Here is a 19,809-nt window from a genome sequence, read left to right on the forward strand (position 1 = left end):
ATTCCCTTTTGACCAGAGCCCAATGGAATAGGGTGTCAATTGGGTCGCAGCTGGTGACTCAACACAACTATGTAACAGTGTTTGTGTGCTGATGTAGTGTTCCCACGCAACTGAGACCACTGTATGTTACAGTGTCGATATACCACGGCTGTTTCTGTCTATGGAAGTGGAAGTTTATGGCAATGATTCCTGTGCCTAGTCACTTTACCCACACCTATATGTACATAGCTACCTAAACTACCTTATATCCCTGTACATCAACTCGGTACTGGTATTCCCTGTATTTCACTGAGTTACTTTTACTTGTTTTTTTTATTCGTTATTCGTTATTACACTATGTATTTAATTTGTTATCTGTATCTTAACTCTGCATTGTTAGAAAAGGACCTGTAAGTACGCATTTCAATGTTAGTCTACACCTGTTGCTCATGAAGCATGTGACAAATAAAATGTAATTTGATTTGTGATTCTTTCACTCAGTGTTTGGTTGTCTACGGTAAGTCTGTGTGTGTGTATGTGTTCTCATGCATTTTTTGCTCCAAACAACTGGCAGTCTGTGCAAGCAACTGTATCCCCATTACGTTTTTTACATGCAAATGGTGGTGAGTGCACAGCTGCTCATTCCGAACCCCGACTTTGTAACTGCGCTTCCAGCCCCAAGGATTCCCATCAGCGTCCCTATGAAGGGGAATGCTAGCCACACATGTTGCATGAATAAAGTGGTTAATGTTTAGAACGGTCAGTGGCTTCAGGGGAAGGGTCAGTGGCTTCATTTTCACTTAATTTTCCACCTGACTTGAAGAGTGTGTCAGGGTGAGAGTTGTGTGTGGGTGTGTTTGTGTGTTTTAGTTTTGACTGCAAGAGATATTGATACTGGGATCAGGTCAGGAAGGGCCTCAGAGCCTTTCTAAGTTAGAGTTTACATGTGGTAAACATCAAGGCTAACGCTAGCTAGCTTATGTGTGGTTGTATTGCTGTTGGGTTATAGGAAAACTGAGGCTAAATGCAATAATTTTGGCTGGCGGTATGTTATTAAAAGGTTCTCAAGCTCTTGAGATAGCTTTCAGGTAAGGTCTGGGTCATACTGGTCCAGCCACAGTAAGCTTTAGGGTTGAATTCACACTGTGAATACAGTGACCAAGAAAAGGGCTGTTACGGTGACCATATTACCGCCACACCGGGGGTCACGAGTCATGATGGCAGTCAAATTCCATGTGACCGTTTAGACACCGTAATTAGGCTTCTCCAAGCTCTGATGCTGCTGATGATCATTAGTAGGCTACCAAACTTGCTAACTGCCTGGTACTCAGCACTCTAATGTCCCTTTAATCAGTCTGACTTCAATGCAAATGTAATCTAAAATCAAATCAAACACTTCATGAATGCCCATGAGCTGATGTTGCGCAACATTTCTATAGGCTCTGCAATTGCATGAGAAAACAGAGAGATGCTATCTATTGAAAAGAGGAGGATCCCATCAGCTTTCTTTAGGCTTGGACTGCTATATTTATTTATCAATTTTCCTTATATTAAGCACATTGCTTATCTTTACAACAGGAGTATAGCCTACCTGGCATGAAAATGAACCACAGAAATGCTTCCTCCATTTGCTATTTTAGTGCATAGATGACGTATCTTTTTTCGCTGCCCCTGTTTTGAGACCGGTGCATGATAATGGTTCATTCTAAATCAAAACAAATTTCACACATATATTATTTAGTATAGGTAAAGACAATATTAAATAAATAATAATGTGATGGGTGACAATATTAACCTATTACTTGTGAATTATATATTATCACTTGTGAATGATGCCCAGCTTAAAGCAAACAGCGCCTGCTTTTAGTGGGCAACTTTTTCAAATCATAGTCGCACACCTCATGTAGCCTAGCCCATAGGTCTATATGTTTTGATAAGATTCGTATCACAACTAAAGTGGCCAAATAACTTGTTAAAATGAAGCACATTAATCCGCTTTACAACGGGTGTAGAGCCTAACTGGGATACATACGCAGCACGTGAGTTTGGGGGAACTACTTTTCACCGTAAAAATCCACCTTTATAATAAATGCATTACATGCATAATCACATTTGTGGTCACTTTTGAGAATGGTGTTTTCCTGCTAGTGGAACGTACACCTATAGCCTACTGCTGTGTGCGCATTGCTGCTCTTATAATGGGAAGAAATAACCTAATAGTTTATCAACATTTTAAGCTAAACGTTTTCATCTGTTGTGTCAGGTTCATTGCATAAAACAAGTTTTGTTATGCTTATGTTTGGAATATTTATTTCTCGCACAGAATGGCTGATGAAAAGTAAATGAGGACAGTTCTTCTAATGTCTTCAATATGCGCCTCAGAATTTGATAAGGACGCGCGCAGTTGCGTCCCCGATGGGTCTATCTTAACTTGTAGCCTGTGAGAAAGACCCTATCACGTGACTGAGAGCCATGTGAGTGAGAGGTGCTTTGGCACACAGCCGGGAGAATGGAATTATAGTTATTATATTCAGCCTAAGGGCACAACGGCCACTGGCCGCAAAAGGCATGTGATTTTTTTAGGGTCATTACGGCCACACAAAGGGGATGCAGCCGGGAAGTTTGAGGAATTATCAAGTGCTTGTCAAATTGTGAATGAGAGACTAATGAGGTGTGTGCAGTATGCAAAAAAAAAACTGAGCTCATGCCTTTCATGCAACTTTTTTTTTTAATCATCAATAGTCGCAACATGCAGCCTTGGAATGTATTAAAAATCAAAACATATAGCCCAACATTTGTATCACAACTAAAGTTACGTAAATAACTCTAAATGAAGCATATAGGAGTACCTGTTTCTTTGTTAACCGCTCAACACAGAATAGCATGTGCACACTCCCTTAAATCGTTTGGAGAAAATATCCTTTCTATTTTATTCAGCTATGTTCAAATGTATTCTTCATACTATAAAATAATATACAATTATTTAAATATGACATAGTCTGATCAGATCAGTGTAGGCTATATTAAATGGATTTATTGGACTTTTTAAGATGTAGATGTTCCAAAGGTCTGCATCAGTGGCTTGTGGGCTGTGCGTGGAAGCCAGCAGATGCTACATGTGTTTATGTTAATTACCGGTCAATTACTGTGAGACCAGCAGTTATTTGCTTGGCAATCCCCGGCTGACAAAATTTCATGACCGCCACAGCCCTAACCATGAACATGTTATCTGTACAAGCCTTACATAAAGTACACATCAACTCTATTCTGCTGTCTGCATTCAAGCTTCTTCATGTTACACACATGGGAACATCACATACAGAAGCATTTACATGGCTAGGTTGGAGCTGCTCCATTGTATGGTTGTGCTTGCCTTGCCTGACTAGGACTGACAGTACTCTTAAGAGACTCTCTTGTGGGGCATTAGCCTGCTGGTGTCTGCAACAGCTGGCCTCTAACCTGCTTGTCTGAGACAAGACTCCTCAGTGGTCTCTGTGAAAGAAACCTTGGGCTGTGTCCCATTGCTCTTCAACAGTTCCCTTCCCGTTCCATAGAGGGTGCATCTTAATACTATTTCACAGCTTCCTGTCCTCGTCTCCTGCCCCTCATTACAACAAATTGGTACAGGGATCAGATAGGCTTTCAACATATTTAATTCACCTATTAGTCCATGCCAGATCAGTGATCATATAGAGCACGGATGGGCAACTGGCGTCCCGCCCCCCTTTTGTAGGAACTCAGTCGGGGTCTCAACTTACTGTTGAGAGTTAGAATAATAGAATACACATTTGGTTGTGCATCGGCAGTCATTCAATTAGCCCATGTCAGCAAACCTTTTTTTGATAGGTAAGTTAGTCTAGTGGCTAGCTATCTAAACTTGTAGTAAGCACGGTCAAATTACCGACCAGGGTGGGGTCCATTGATCATCAGTTATCATACTAAAAACTGCAAACATTTTCCCTTACCCTATGGCAAAATGTGTAGAATTGCAGCAAACTTGCTTTAAAACGGCAACATTTTCTCTACGCCCCATGACAAAATGTTCAGAATTGCAGGAAATTAACTTTAATTTATTTAGTTTTCTCTTTCTAGTGGGGGGTCACTAGTGGGGGGGGGGTACACAGACCTACGGGCCACTGCACCCACCCCCATCAAAGTTGTCCATCCCTGATATAGAGGATATGAAAAGGAAATAAGGCCACTTTTGATATGCACCCTCAGAAACATACAGTTATGAATATAACTACTGTTCCCTGAAGGAGGGAATGAGGTATAACATACTACGAATAGTAAACAACCGATCATTTTCACCTGAAGAAAACTGAAATCACACCCAGCGGGCCAATGGATGCCAAGCCCGACACTCAAAAGCCCCACCTTCCTGGCTATAGTACTGGGACTCGCATCCATTTCCTCAATTGGGACTCACCACCTGGATTCGGTCTTATGTAGAAACATTTGTATTTGTGTTTTTTACATTGGACAAATGTGGAGACTCAGAACTACAAAAGGGTATATCATACACTTGATTTGAGGAAACAATGGGAAAGTAATTCTGCTTTCAAAGTTTATCAACTTGTAAACTCACTTTTAAGAAAACCGTCTTTCAGTGTTTTGGTACTACAATTGGAAAGCCCTTTTTTGTCTACACCCATTCAGCATTGTTCACACCTTCTTAAGCCTTAGCCCCACCATCTCTTTAAGGGTTGATCGAACCGTTCTGTACTAACTTGCCAGCTGCTTCCAGACATCTAACAGAGAGAGAGAACAGCTCACTGAACATTACTCGCCCTATCTGTGGTTTTGGGTTCAGAGCACACACTGGACATTCTGGCCAATAAGTAGGGTTGTTCTAAAAGCTCTGACCTCACAACGACAGTCAAGCACCCAAGCTAACTGGCTAGCTACTTCCAGACACATGATGAGAGAACACCCCACTCTGACCATTTTACTCACCTTAGCAAAGCTGTTTAGGCTGTTTTCATGTTATCCAGAGCATTGGTGACTGTAACAGTGCTGCTGGCAACAACTGAATTACGCATTGTTGCTGACGTTTACTGACACTGGACATATTCAACAGGTGTTGAGCGTTCAAAAATGCATCAGTTATTCTGCGCTCTGGCACGCTAAGATGTTTGTCTTCTGTTAAGAAATGTAGCTAGATTAAATATATATATATGGTTGAGAACAAGTTCTCATTTACAACTGCGACCTGGCCAAGATAAAGCAAAGCAGTGTGACACAAACAACAACTTATAGTTACACATGGAATAAACAAACATACAGTCAATAATACAATAGAGAAAGTCTATATACAGTGTGTGCAAATGAGGTAGAATAAGGGGGGTGAGGCAATAAATAGGCCATAGTGGCGAAATTATTACAGTATGGCAAATTAAACACTGGGGTGATAGATGTGCATAGGATGAGTGTGCAAGTAGCAGTACTGCGGTGCAAAGGAGCAAAATAAATACAATAAATAACAATATGGTGATGAGGTAGTTGGATGTGCAATTTACAGATTGGCTATGTACAGGTGCAGTGATCTGTGAGCTGCTCTGACAGCTGGTGCTTAAAGATAGAGGGAGATATGAGTCTCCAGCTTCAGTGATTTTTGTAGTTCATTCCAGTCATTGGCAGCAGAGAACTGGAAGGAAAGGCAGCCGAAGGAGGAATTGGCTTTGGAGATGACCAGTGAAATATACATGCTGGAGCGTGTACTGCGGGTGGGTGCTGCTATGGTGACCAGTGAGCTGAGATAAGGCGGGGCTTTACCTAGCAACGACTTATAGATGACCTGGAGCCAGTGGGTTTGGCGACGGATATGAAGCGAGGGCCAGCCAACGAGAGCATACAGGTCACAGTGGTGGATAGTATATGGGGCTTTGGTGACAAAACAGATGGCACTGTGATAGACTGCATCCAATTTGCTGAGTAGAGTGTTGGAGGCTATTTTGTAAATGACATCGCCGAAGTCGAGGATCGGTAGGATAGTCAGTTTTACTAGGGTATGTTTGGCAGCATGAGTAAAGGATACTTTGTTGCGATATAGGAAGCCGATTCTAGATTTAATTTTGGATTGGAGATGCTTAATGTGAGTCTGGAAGGAGAGTTTACAGTCTAACCAGACACCTAGGTATTTGTAGTTGTCCACATATTCTAAGTCAGAACCGTCCAGAGTAGTGATGCTGGATGGGTGGGTAGGTGTGGGCAGCGATCGGTTGAAGAGCATGCATTTAGTTTTGCTTGCATTTAAGAGCAGTTGGAGGCCACGGAAGGAGAGTTGTATGACATTAAAGCTCGTCTGGAGGTTAGTTAACACAGTGTCCAAAGAGGGGCCAGAAGTATACACAATGGTGTCGTCTGCGTAGAGGTGGATCAGAGAATCACCAGCAGCAAGAGCGACATCATTGATGTATACAGAGAAAAGAGTCGGCCCGAGGATTGAACCCTGTGGCACCCCCATAGAGACTGCCAGAGGTCCAGACAACAGGCCCTCCGATTTGACACACTGAACTCTATCAGAGAAGTAGTTGGTGAACCAGGCGAGGCAGTCATTTGAGAAACCAAGGCTGTTGAGTCTGTCGATGAGAATGTGGTGATTGACAGAGTCAAAAGCCTTGGCCAGGTCGATGAATACAGTTGCACAGTATTGTCTCTTATCGATGGCGGTTATGATATCGTTTAGGACCTTGAGCGTGGCTGAGGTGCACCCATGACCAGCTCGGAAACCAGATTGCATAGCGGAGAAGGTACGGTGGGATTCGAAATGGTTGGTGATCTGTTTGTTAACTTTGCTTTCCTACCCCTTAGAAATGCAGGGTAGGATAGATATAGGTCTGTAGCAGTCTGGGTCTAGAGTGTCTCCCCCTTTGAAGAGGGGGATGACCGCGGCAGCTTTCCAATCTTTGGGGATCTGTGACGATACGAGAGGTTGAACAAGCTAGTAATAGGGCTTGCAACAATTTTTGGCGGATAATTTTAGGAAGAGAGGGTCCAGATTGTCTAGCCCTGCTGATTTGTAGGGGTCCAGATTTTGCAGCTCTTTCAGAACATCAGCTATCTGGATTTGGGTGAAGGAGAAATGGGGGAGGCTTGGGCAAGTTGCAGTGAGGGGTGCAGGGCGGTTGACCGGGGTAGGGTTGCCAGGTGGAAAGCATGGCCAGCCGTAGAACATGCTTATTGAAATTCTCAATTATCGCGGATTTATCGGTGGTGACAGTGTTTCCTAGCCTCAGTGTAGTAGGCAGCTTTACAATGGACCATAATCCAAACTCATGAGGTTACTACCCTGCATGAATCTGCAGTTAGCTAACCAACCAGGTTATATGGCTATAACTAGTCAAGCAAATGTGTCTGAGATACGAAGAATAAGATCATACACATAACATTAGCTAGCTAACAGTACACTTGAAATGAAACCACTTTGTCAAAATTAGAAACATGTCATATCTGAAAATCTTACCAGTATGCATCATGGTTGGACACGGCTCCTGTCTGATGCCATGCATGGATGCCAACGTTTGATGATGTAATCCAGACTGGTGTTTTCTCCATCTCTTAGCTATCATACTCGAATTCTACTGATTTCAGAACTCAGTCCTCCAGAAAGTGGAGAGCATACACATAACCTTAGCTCAGAGCGTCCCAAACCGGCTCAGAGGGTCCCAAACTAGGAGGTCCATGGCAGCCCAAGCTCACACAGGTTCCACGGGCTCCAATAAGGGCTTACAGAAGCCACCTTTTTCCCTAATACTTACCCAAGAAGCTAGAACTCTCAGAGCCTCATGAGGCCTGAACTGTCATTCCCATATAGGGAACCAGAACCTGCTGCAACTTGGCTATGCGCACTGAGATGCTGCCACTGCAGCCCAAGTTACTCCACAGTTCTAAGAATAATACTTACCTTGTAAGCCTGAAGCGTAAGAACTCGTACAAGGAACCGCAAGTCCAAAACCACAGAACACATGTTGCGACTTGGTAAAGCGCACATAACTGTTAACACTAATGTTAGCACAAAGTATTTTGTAACACATTTACAGTGCATTCAGAAAGTATTCACACCCCTTGACTTTTTCCACATTTTGTTGTGTTACAGCCTGAGTTTAAATGGATTCAATTTCGATTATTTTGTCACTGACCTACACACACAATACCCCATAATGTCAAAGTGGAATTATGTTTTTGAAAAGCTGAAATGTCTTGAGTCTCAACCCACTATTCAACCCACTTTGTTATGTAAATTCAGGAGTAAAAATGTCCTTAACAAGTCACATAATAAGTTGCATGGACTGTGCAATAATAATGTTTAACATGATTTTTGAATGACAACCTCATCTCTGTAGCCGACATACAATTATCTATAAGGTCCCTCAGTCGAACAGTGAATTTCAAACACAGATTTAACCAGAAAACCAGGGAGGTTTTCCAATGCCTCACAAAGAAGTGCACCTATTGGTAGATGGGTAAAGAAAAAGCTAACATTGAATGTCCCTTTGAGCATTGCAAAGTTATTAATTACACTTTGGATGGTGTATCAATACACCTAGTCACTCGAAAGATGCTCAGTTGCCGGAGAGGAAGGAAACTGCTTAAGGATTTCGCCATGAGGCCAATGGTGAGTTTAAAACAGTTACAGAGTTTAATGGCTGTGATAGGTGAAAACTGAGGACGGATCAACAAAATTGTAGTTAGTCCACAATACTAACATAATTGACAGAGTGAAAAGAAGGAAGCCTGTACAGAATAAAAATATTCCAAAACATGTATCCAGTTTGCAACAGGGCACCTAAGTAATATTTAAAAAATGTGGCAAAGCAATTCACTTTTTGTCCTGAATACAAGTGTTATTTTTTGGGACAAATCCAATAAAACACACTAGTGAGTACCACACTCCATATTTGCAAGCATAGTGTTGGCTGCATCATGTTATGGGTATGCTTGAAATAGTTAAGGACTAGGGAGTTTTTCAGGATAAAAAAACAAACAGAATGGAGCTAAGCACAGGCAAAATCCTAGAGGAAACCCTGGTTCAGTCTGCTTTCCACCAGACACTGGGAGATTAATTCACCTTTCAGCAGGACAATAACCTAAAACACAAGGCCAAATCTAGACTGGAGTTGCTTACCAAGAAGATAGTGAATGTTCCTGAGTGGACGAGTTACAGTCTTGATAGTTTTGTGTTGGTAGTTTAAATCTTATTCACGTTGCTGACACAATTTGGCAACCATCTTATAAAATAACATCCGTCAAAGTTTGTCAGACATTTTTGTCCCTTTAACATTTGTTTGTTTTTAAGAATTGGGTTTTAAAATGCAAGCAAGACTTGAGAATGGTTGTCTAGCAATTATCAACAACCAATTTGACAAAGCTTGAATCATTTTGAAAAGAATAATGGGAAAATATTGTACAATCCAGGTGTGCAAAACTCTTACAGACTTACCCAGAAAGACTCACAGCTTTATTCGCTGCCGAAGGTGGTTCTCACATGGATGCTCAGGGATGCGAATACCTATGTAAATTTGATATTTCATATTTCAAAGCATGTTTTCACTTTGTTTTCCGATGGGTGAGAAGGAAATCTATTAAATCCGTTTTGAATTCAGGCTGTTGCATAACAAAATGTGGAATAAGTCAAGGGGTATGAATATTTTCAGAAGGCACTGTAGATAGTTTGATTTTGTGAGTCACCGCAAACCTGGTAATACTTTCCCTTAGCAATTCTGTTAATTCTCATACAGTGATATACACTGAGTATACAAAACATTAAGAACACCTTCCTCCGCTTGCACCCTCAGACCAGCCTAAATTCTTCGGGGAATGGGCTCTACAAGGTATTAAAAATGTTCCACAGGAATGCTGGCCCATGTTAACTCCGGGGCTCCAGCTCTGACGAAGGCTGTGAGGCCGATACGTACGTTTATTAAATATCAGTGATACTATCAAGAGCAGTGTGCGGTTTCCTTTTTCCTTCATAACTCCAGTGCTTCCCACAATTATGTAAAGTTGGTTGGATGTCCTTTGGATGGTGGACCATTCTTGATACACATGGCAAACTGTTGAGTGTGAAAAACCCAGCAGTGTTGCAATTCTTGACACAAACCAGTGCGCCTGGCACCTACAACCATACCCTGTTCAAAAAGGCCACTCTCAATTGTCTCAAGGCTTAAAAATACTTATTTTACCTGTCTCCTCCCCTGCATCTACACTGATTGAAGTGGATTTAACAAGTGACATTAATAACGAATCATAGCTTTAGCCTGGATTCACCTGGTCAGTCTACAGTGGCTTGCGAAAGTATTCACCCCCTTGGCATTTTTCCTATTTTGTTGCCTTACATCCTGGAATTAAAATAGATTTTTGTATCATTTGATTTACACAACATGCCTACCACTTTGAAGATGCAACATATTTTTTATTGTGAAACAAACAAGACATAATACAAAAAAACAGAAAACTTGAGTGTGCATAACTATTCACCACCCCAAAGTCAATACTTTGTAGAGCAACCTTCTCTATAAGCTCGGCACATCAAGAAACCTTCAAGTTGGATGGGTTCCGCTGGTGTACAGCAATCTTTAAGTCATATAACAGATTCTCAACTGGATTGAGGTCTGGGCTTTGATTAGGCCATTCCAAGACATTTAAATGTTTCCCCTTAAACCACCCGAGTGTTGCTTTAGCAGAATGCTTAGGGTCATTGTCCTGCTGGAAGGCGAACCTCCGTCCCAGTCTCAAATCAATGGAAGTCTGAAACAGATTTCCCTCAAGAATTTCCCTGTATTTAGCGCCATCCATCATTCCTTCAATTTTGCCCAGTTCCCAGTCCCTGCCGATGAAAAACATCCCCACAGCATGATGCTGCCACCACCATTCTTCACTGTAGGGATGGTGTTCTCGGGGTGGTGCGATGTGTTTGGTTGGCACCAAACATAGTGTTTTACTTGATGGCCAAAAGCTACATTTTAGTCTCATCTGACCAGAGTACCTTCTTCCATATGTTTGGGGAGTCTCCCACATGCCTTTTGGTGAAGACCAAACGTGTTTGCTTATTTTTTTCTTTAAGCAATGGATTCTTCCATAAAGCCCAGCTCTGTGGAGTGTACGGCTTAAAGTGGTCCTATGGACAGATACTCCAATCTCCGCTGTGGAGCTTTGCAGCTCCTTCAGGGTTATCTTTGGTCTCTTTATTGCCTATCTGATTAATGCCCTCCTTGCCTGGTCTGTGAGTTTTGGTGGGCGGCCCTCTCTTGGCAGGTTTCTTTCCATTTTTTAATAATGGATTTAATGGTGCTCTGTGGGATGTTCAAAGTTTCTGATATTTTTTTATAACCCAACCCTGATCAGTACTTCACAACTTTGTCCCTGACCTGTTTGGAGAGGTCCTTGGTCTTCATGGTGCCACTTGCTTGGTGGTGCCCCTTGCTTGGTGGTGTTGCAGACTGGGGCCTTTCAGAACAGGTGTATATATACTGAGATCATGTGACAGATCATGTGACACTTAGATTGCACACAGGTGGACTTTATTTAACTAATTATGTGACTTCCGAGGGTAATTGGTTGCACCAGATCTTATTTAGGGGCTTCATAGCAAAGGGTGTGAATACATATGCACGCACCATCTTTCCGTTTTTAATTGATTTTATTTTTTTGAAACAAGTTATTTTTTTCATTTCACTTCACCAATTTGGATTATTTTGTGTATGTCCATCACATTAAGTCCAAATAAAAATCAATTTAAATTACAGGTTGTAATGCAACAAAATAGAAAAACGCCAAGGGGAATGAATACTTTTGCAAGGCACTGTATATCATGTAAAGAGCAGGTGCTCTTAATGTTTTGTAAACTCATTTTAAAACACTTCTTTTTATCTAAAATCTCTGAAATCCTATTGCTTTGAATAAAGGTAATCAGTCACATTTCTCATATCGAAAGATGAGTTCCTTTATGAGCTTCCCCTGTAGTCCAGACTTATCTCTTCCTTGGTGATCCCTTGTTCTTCTAACGTGTGTGTTTTCTCTCTTCAGCAGGAGTCTGTCGAGGGTTTAGATTAGAACAACTTACTGCTCTCCATTGATACACTGCTGATAGGGTAGACATGCAACCTGTGTGGGTTGGTGGTTGGCTGGGTGGGTGGGTAGGTGAAGGGGTAACAGTTGGATTCCCTCTCTATCTCTCTCTTCCTTTCTTCTCTTCTCACCTCAGGTGCCGGTTCAGTCAGAACTCAGCTAGTCATCCTAGTCAGTCAGGTGTAGGGCTTATTGGTCAGGGGTCAATCATTGGCCCAGTTCAATAGGGGGACCCCCCTGGCCCTTGCCAAACCATTCTTCAAAAAGCACAGTATGTTTTTCTCATTAACATTGTCCGGTCACACTAATGAGTAAGGCACACATGTGGCTATGCATTTAAGAGGTATCACCGGAGGCCTCCTGGTTATTTGGTTTGGTACAAAGCTACTCTCTTCATGGGCAGGGGGAACTGCTAGAGGACGGCTTGAGCTAAAAACAGAAGAAAAAAGAACGACATGCATTCATTTTCATTTAATTCAAAGATATGAGATTATTGACTGCCTGACTGATAGTGGTCATATTATGTGCAAAGTGAAACTCTTTGTCTGAGAGTCAAAGTGAGGGCAGTGGATGGCTCTTGGCAGCGATTGCCTCTATAAGCTATTATCTAGGATCAGTTTTCCATATCCCAAGTGTAGCTTTGGCATCAGGAGGTGAATAGCTAAAGAGACCTCCGATCAGCTGGAATTAAAAATTAATATTTTACAGTAATATTTTACACACTTTTACTTATGTTCATATACACCCAGTAAAAACTTATATCCAGTGGGTTGCTCGTTCCAAGTTGGGCTCACGGAGAAAAAAACAACTTGAGTAATTAGTAATTATCCAGCTGTAAAGATGTGAACATTCACAACAACAAAAAAAGCACAAAACCTCTAGGTCACATTAGATAGAAGCCTCTTCGGAAGTAGTGTTCCACCACAATCGTCCACGCTCATTAAAGGACTCAATATACGACAATGTGTACTGCTCTCCTGAGTGTGCTAAACTGTGCCCCAGGTATAAACCTCCTGTAACCTGAATCCGTAATACGTTTCCCAGTTCCCGACAGCTGTGACCCTATTGGCTAAGGGAAAGGTCAACGCTATGCAGAGAGGGCAATGCAGCTGCCTGTCAAAAGTGGTTAGTCATCAGTCGCTGTGAAATACATGGGAGTTTTTGATAATGAGCATTCCGTGTAAGGGGGTTCAGAAGTTCAAAGCTGCAATGTGTAAATTGAGTTTCATTCCAAAATGCTATATACAGTGCATTCGGAATGTATTCAGACCCCTTGACTTTACAGCCTTATTCTAAAATGGATGAAATCATTTTTTTCCCTCATCAATCCACACACAATACCCCATAATGACAAAGCAAAAACAGGTTTTTAGAAATGTTTGCAAATTTATTTAAAAAAATATATAAAAAAATGAAATATCACATTTACATAAGTATTCAGACTCTTTACACAGTACTTTGTTGAAGCACCTTTAGCAGCGATTACAGCCTCGGGTCTTCTTGGGTATGACACTACAAGCTTGACACACCTGTATTTAGTTTCTCCCACTCTTCTCTGCAGATCCGCTCAAGCTATGTCAGATTGGAAGTGGAGTGTCACTGCACAGCTATTTTCAGGTCTCTCCAGAGATGTTCGATCGTGTTCAAGTCCGGGCTCTGGCTGGGCCACTTAAGGATATTCAGAGACTTGTCCCAAAGCCACTCCTGCGTTGTCTTGGTTGTGTGCTTAGAGTCGTTGTCCTGTTGGAAGGTGAACCTTTGCCCCAGTCCGAGGTCCTGAGTGCTCTGGAGCAGATTTTCATCAAGGATCTTTCTGTACTTTGCTCCATTAATCTTTTCCTCAATCCTGACTGTTCTCCCAGTCCCTGACACTGAAAAACATCCCCACAGCATGATGCTGCCACCACCATGCTTCACCGTAGGGATGGTGGCAGATTTCCTCGAGACATTCAGGCCAAAGAGTCCAGTCTTGGTCATCAGACCAGAGAATCTTGTTTCTCATTGTCTGAGAGTTCTTTAGGTGCCTTTTGGCAAACTCCAAGTGGGCTGTCATGTGCCTTTTACTGAGGAGTGGCTTCCGTCTGGCCGCTCTAGCATAAAGGCCTGATTGGTGGAGTGCTGCAGAGATGGTTGTCCTTCTGGAAGGTTCTCTCATCTCCACTGAGGAACTCTGGAGCTTGGTCAGAGTGACCATCGGGTTCTTGGTCACTTCCCTGACCAAAGCACTTCTCTCCCGATTGCTTAGTTTGGTCAGCTCTTGGAACATTTTTGGTGTTTCCAAACTTCTTCCATTTAAGAATGATGGAGGCCACTGTGGTTTTTTGTTGTTGTTACCCTTGCCCAGATCTGTGCCTCAACACAATCCTGTCTCGGAGCTCTACGGACAATTCCTTTGACCTCATGACTTAGTTTTTGCTCTGACATGCACTGTCAACTGTGGGACCTTATATACACAGGTGTGTGCCTTTCCAAATTATGTCCAATCATTTGAATTTACCACAGGTGGACTCCAATCAAGTTTTAGAAACATCTCAAGGATGATCAATGGAAACAGGATGCACTTGAGCTCAATTTCGAGTCTCATACCAAAGGGTATGAATACTTATGTAAATAAGGTGTCTGTTTTTTATTTTTTTTTACATTTGCAAACATTTCTTCAAACCTGTTTTTGCTTTGTCATTATGGAGTGTTGTGTGTAGATTAATGACTATTTTTATTTATTTAATTCAGTTTAGAATAAGGCTGTAACGTTACAAAATGTGGAAATAGTCAAGGGGTCTGAATACTTTCTGAATGCACCGTATCGATTTTCAGAAATGTTGGTAAATTCTATTTTATTGTTTAAAGAAATTATTAAGCCACCTAAAGTCACTGAACCCCCAAGCCATAAGACTGCTGAACAATTAATCAAATGGCCACCCGGACTATTACATTGACCCCCCCCCCCCCCCCCCCCCCCCTTGATTTTGTTTTTACACTGCTGCTTCTCACTCTTTATTATCTATATGTAGAAATTGCCTCGACTAACCTGTACCCCCGCACATTGAATCGGTTCTACCCCCTCTATATTGCCTCGTTATTGTTATTTTATTATGTTACTTTTATTTTTTTAAATGACTTTCGTTTATTTGTAAATATTTTCTTAACTCTATTTCTTGAACTACATTGTTGGTTAAGGGCTTTTAAGTAAGTATTTCCCGGTAAGGTCTACACCTGTTGTATTCGGCGCATGTGACAAATACAATTTGATTTGATTTGATTTGAAAGTGATTGGTGTGTTTTTTCACTATCTAATCATGGAATGGAGTTGTTCAATGACATATTTTAAACAAATACATGTCTATCACTTGATGGTTTCATTTCAGAGAGACAAATAATCATGTTTTTTTTTAATAAATGCTACACTACATGACCAAAAGTAACTGGGACACCGGTTGTTGAACATCTCATTCCAAAATCATGGGCATTAATATGGAGTTGGTGCCCCTTTTGCTGGTATAACAGCCTCCAGTCTTCTGGGAAGGCTTTCCACTAGAAGTTCAAACATTGCTCCAGGGACTTGTTTTCATTCAGCCACAAGAGCATTAGTGAGGTCGGGCACTGATGTTGTCAGTTGATTAGGTCTGGCTCGCAGTTGGCATTCCAATTCATCCCAAAGGATTTCGATGGGGTTGAGGTTATGGCTCTGTGCAGGCCAGTCAAGTTCTTCCACAACGATCTCGACAAACCATTTCTGTATGGACCTTGCTTTGTGCGCTGGGGCATTGTCATGCAGGAAACAGGAAAGGGCGTTCTCCAAACTGTTGCCACAAAGTTGGAAGCTCGGAATCGTCTAGCATGTTATTATATGCTGTAGCGTTAACCGGGGAAGCTCTAGCAGGGCAGAAATTTTCCGAACTCACTTGCTGGAAAGGTGTCATCCTATGACAATGCCACGTTGAAAGTCACTGTCATCAAGGCAATGGGTGGCTACTTTGAATAATCTCAAATCTCAAGTGTTATTTCATAGTTTTGATGTCTTCACTATTATTCTACAGTGTGGAAAATAGTATAAATAAAGAAAAACCCTTGAATGAGTTGGTGTGTCCAAACTTTTGACTGGTACTGTATATCTGAGGTGATAAAACAAAGACCAGTGTGATTTTATTGTTATACTGGGCAGTTTGTTTTTTGCTATACTAAAAGTTAGTTTTTTGATTGTTTAATGTTGTGGTCTGTGATGTTGAGTTTTGCAAGATTATATCATTTGATTATATTCATTACACGTTTAGGAACCTTACTTTCCAGTTGTTTAATGTTCCTATGAAGAAGTTCTAGTAGCTGAGTGATTACGAGTCTAGGAAGTATGGCAATGTGAATTTACAGGTTTAGTAATTTGCGCAATTTGTTTAATTTGTGCTGTGCTGTATTTTACTTTAGTCTATTGTATTCAATTTTTTGGTTCTATGAAATTGTATATGCAGTGCTCCCTTGAAAAAGAGACGCTAGTCTGACTATTTGTCTCTTTACACAGGGCGCCCGTGTGTGGTTACACGAGGAAGAACAATACCTCCCCAGCACTGTTTCCTCTTGCTCTGGAGGTGTGGTGGTTTTCGCTACTGAATATGGACAGGTAAGACCATAACACTCCCCTTTTAAAGACAAAATTAAGTGAGTTACAATAAAAATCTGGCAACACCTCAAGAATGTGCTTACCTTCTTTTGGCGCTGCCAGAATTCTGTATTTATTGGTTGGGATCCCCCTTTTCCCAACCTTGCCTGCATTGAAAGTATCTGGCAGCACAACATAGGGAATATACATAAAATGTTATAAACACAGGACAGCAGACCTTGGAAAAAAAGGAAGAGATGTAATTTCAGAATCTAGTAACCCCTTTCCTTTTTTAATGCTTTGATCCATATATTGTGAAAACAATGGATAGACAGGTTTGTAGCTCGTTTAGGGGTCATAGCGCAAAAATCGAATTAACCAATGGAATTTGAAATTCTAAGGCCAAAATGATCAACTACGTTTAAGGAATATTCAGACCGGAAATAAAACTTTTTTGGTTGTTGCAACATATAAAGCATGATTTCTCTAAAGAGGATGATCCTGGAAAGGACTCAAATAAAGGCTGGACACTACTATGCCTATAAAACTCAATATAGGTTACTTGAAGAGTGTTTTTCTTACATGACTAACAATGGTTTACTTGAAGAGTGTTTTTCTTACATGACTAACAATGGTTTACTTGAAGAGTGTTTTTCTTACATGACTAACAATGGTTTAATGATGAGCACTACAGAGGAGGCAACCAGCATACAGGGAAGAGCATACTGGTAGTGCAGGCTGATACACCCATAAAACGCTGTGGACAGGCTCTTAAAATGCCTGGTTTACTGCTTATTAAACACTCTGTAAGGTCACTTTGAACACCCCTGTGTTTTGGTGTGTATTTTGGGTTACACTTACCCACAACTCAAAACACTGTTGGTTTTGTGATTAAGGCTGTTGGGTTTGACTCCCTAGAGGTCAGTTGCTAACAACACCTTAGAAAGAGAGAATTGATGCCACTGAAGCTGACACAGCCCTGACAAACAACTAACACTCAAGTTGACACAGTCCTGTCAACGAATTTAGCCACCGTAACGGAGGTGAGTGGTGAACCATGCTTGTGTGAGGATTCACCTTGACTGAAACCTCAAGAAAAGAAAGGGGGATACCTAGTTAGTTGTACAACTGAATGCATTCAACTGAAATGTGTCTTCTGCATTTAACCCAACACCTCTGAATCAGAGAGGTGCGGGGGGCTGCCTTAATTAACATCCACATCCTCGGCGACCAGGGAACACTGGGTTAACTGTCTTGCTCAGGGGCAGAACAACAGATTTTTACCTTGTCAGCTCAGGGATTCGATCCAGCAACCTTTCGGTTACTAGAACAAGACATGCAGGCTTTAGCTCACCTGGCTAACATTGCCACAATATTACCAATCCTATTTGCCATCTCTTCAAGCTAAGCCTACAGGAAAGTGTGTGCCCTCAGGTCTGGAGGAAAGCAAAAGTCATTCCGCTACCCAAGAATAGTAGTCGACCATTTACTGGCTCAAATAGTCAACCAATCACCCCGTTACCAACCCTTAGTAAACCTTTGGAAAAAATTGGGTTTAACCAGATACAATGCTATTTCACAGTAAACAAATTAACAACTGACTTTCAGCACGCTTTTAGTGAAGGACACTAAACATACACACTTACACAAATGACTGATGAATGGCTGAAAGTAAGACGATTGTTGGAGCTGTTTAAGTGAGGTTGATATGGTAGAAATGGTGTTTTTATACTGAACAAATAGCAAATTAGGGATTGCAAATATGTAATAGCACTGGAATTATCTAATTTACTTACATATGCCACTTTGGAGAGGTTTAGGGACACTTAGAAACGTCCCGTGACCACACTTGACACCACTTACTAAAACATCTGCCCATTTCTAGTTGTTAGGTCTATCAATCCCATTTCTTTCTGATATTGTTCACATTGTGGAAGCCATCTGATGTGTTTCCAGCTCTGGGCATCAATAATTCACTTATATCTTGTCAATGAAATAGTACTTTAAAAATAAAAAACCGGTTATTTTGTGTGTGCTTGATCTTATGTATTCTGAACTATGTAACTCCCATCTATCTTCTGATCATTTCCTCATAATCTCCCAGATGTTTTCTTTCCAAATATACCAAGTATTGGCATGTCAGAATCATGTAATTACACATGAATAGCAGTTACTTTTGGGTATGTGTATATAGGCGGAAATCTAGATTTTGCCATTTCCCAAACTTCGGGGGAACTTTAGCCACCACTAGCTAGCAATCAATGGAAGTGATAAAGGCATGTGTTTGCCTTTTAATTAATGGCCAAAACAAACCAAGTATGGAGTTGATTTGAATTGATTTCAGTTGATTTGGCCATGAAATTCTGACAATTGTACACATCCCCCTATCACTCCCATTTAGATTTTTAGCTAATGTGGATAAAGTTAGCTGAATTTTGTAGTGGCTATTTACAGAAAACCGAAGCATGGTTCCTCATGGCCAATAGACTACCCTGGGGGTGAGGAAACATCTAACATCAACTTGTAAAATCCCGAACTTCCCCTTTAAACCAGTGTTAATTTTGTCAGATATTTTAGGTATAGTTTTAGTCTTAAGCTAAGTTCGAATACTTATACTAACTGCACTAACCATACTATTTGTGACGCAAATTGAGTATATAGTATGCTTATTGGTCATAGTATGGATATAGTTAGTATGCCAAAAGTTCCCAGATGTTGTACTAAATTCGCCAAAATACAAAGTATGCATGCAGTAGACACTATTTCCGTGCTTTTAGGGCCCATAATGCAATTCTCCAGAAAATGTGCGTGGTTTTCAAATTTGAAGAAAATGGCGGAAAATATGCAGCCGAAGTCCGACGAGAGCAGATACATATTCATTGCTTTAACTAATTATGACAAATGTTAAGAAAATGTTGAGCAATGTAATAAAGTAATGACTTTTCAAATAAGTTACGTTACAGATGATTTTGTCTGACAATTTGTTAGCTACGCTATCCTTACGAACCACATAGCATTACAGCAGTATGTACCGGTATGTTAGCTAGTTACCTTATGTTAGTTGGCTACTAATACATCAAACTTGCCAGACAGTATATTTACTATCTGCTACCAAACATTTATTGACTTGATTATTCACATAATTCTTAGCTAAGTGGTATAGTCCTTGT

The 19,809-nt window shown here is 41.0% G+C and overlaps 1 protein-coding gene across 2 annotated transcripts in view; it reads left to right on the forward strand.

Annotated features, from left to right (window-relative positions):
* myo10 (myosin X) overlaps nt 1–19,809 on the forward strand; it is a 290,886-nt gene that overhangs the window by 47,404 nt on the left and 223,673 nt on the right. Inside the window, exon 2 of one of the 2 annotated variants that reach the window (XM_029703950.1) lies at nt 16,562–16,660. In XM_029703950.1, coding sequence (XP_029559810.1) covers nt 16,562–16,660 — 99 coding nt within the window. Of the gene's footprint in view, nt 1–16,561; nt 16,661–19,809 lie in introns of those variants that run through there. The other variant, XM_029703951.1, reaches the window with a different exon arrangement.

The sequence above is a fragment of the Salmo trutta genome, chromosome 21 (assembly GCF_901001165.1).
Source record: "Salmo trutta chromosome 21, fSalTru1.1, whole genome shotgun sequence".
Classification (NCBI taxonomy): Eukaryota; Metazoa; Chordata; class Actinopteri; order Salmoniformes; family Salmonidae; genus Salmo; species Salmo trutta.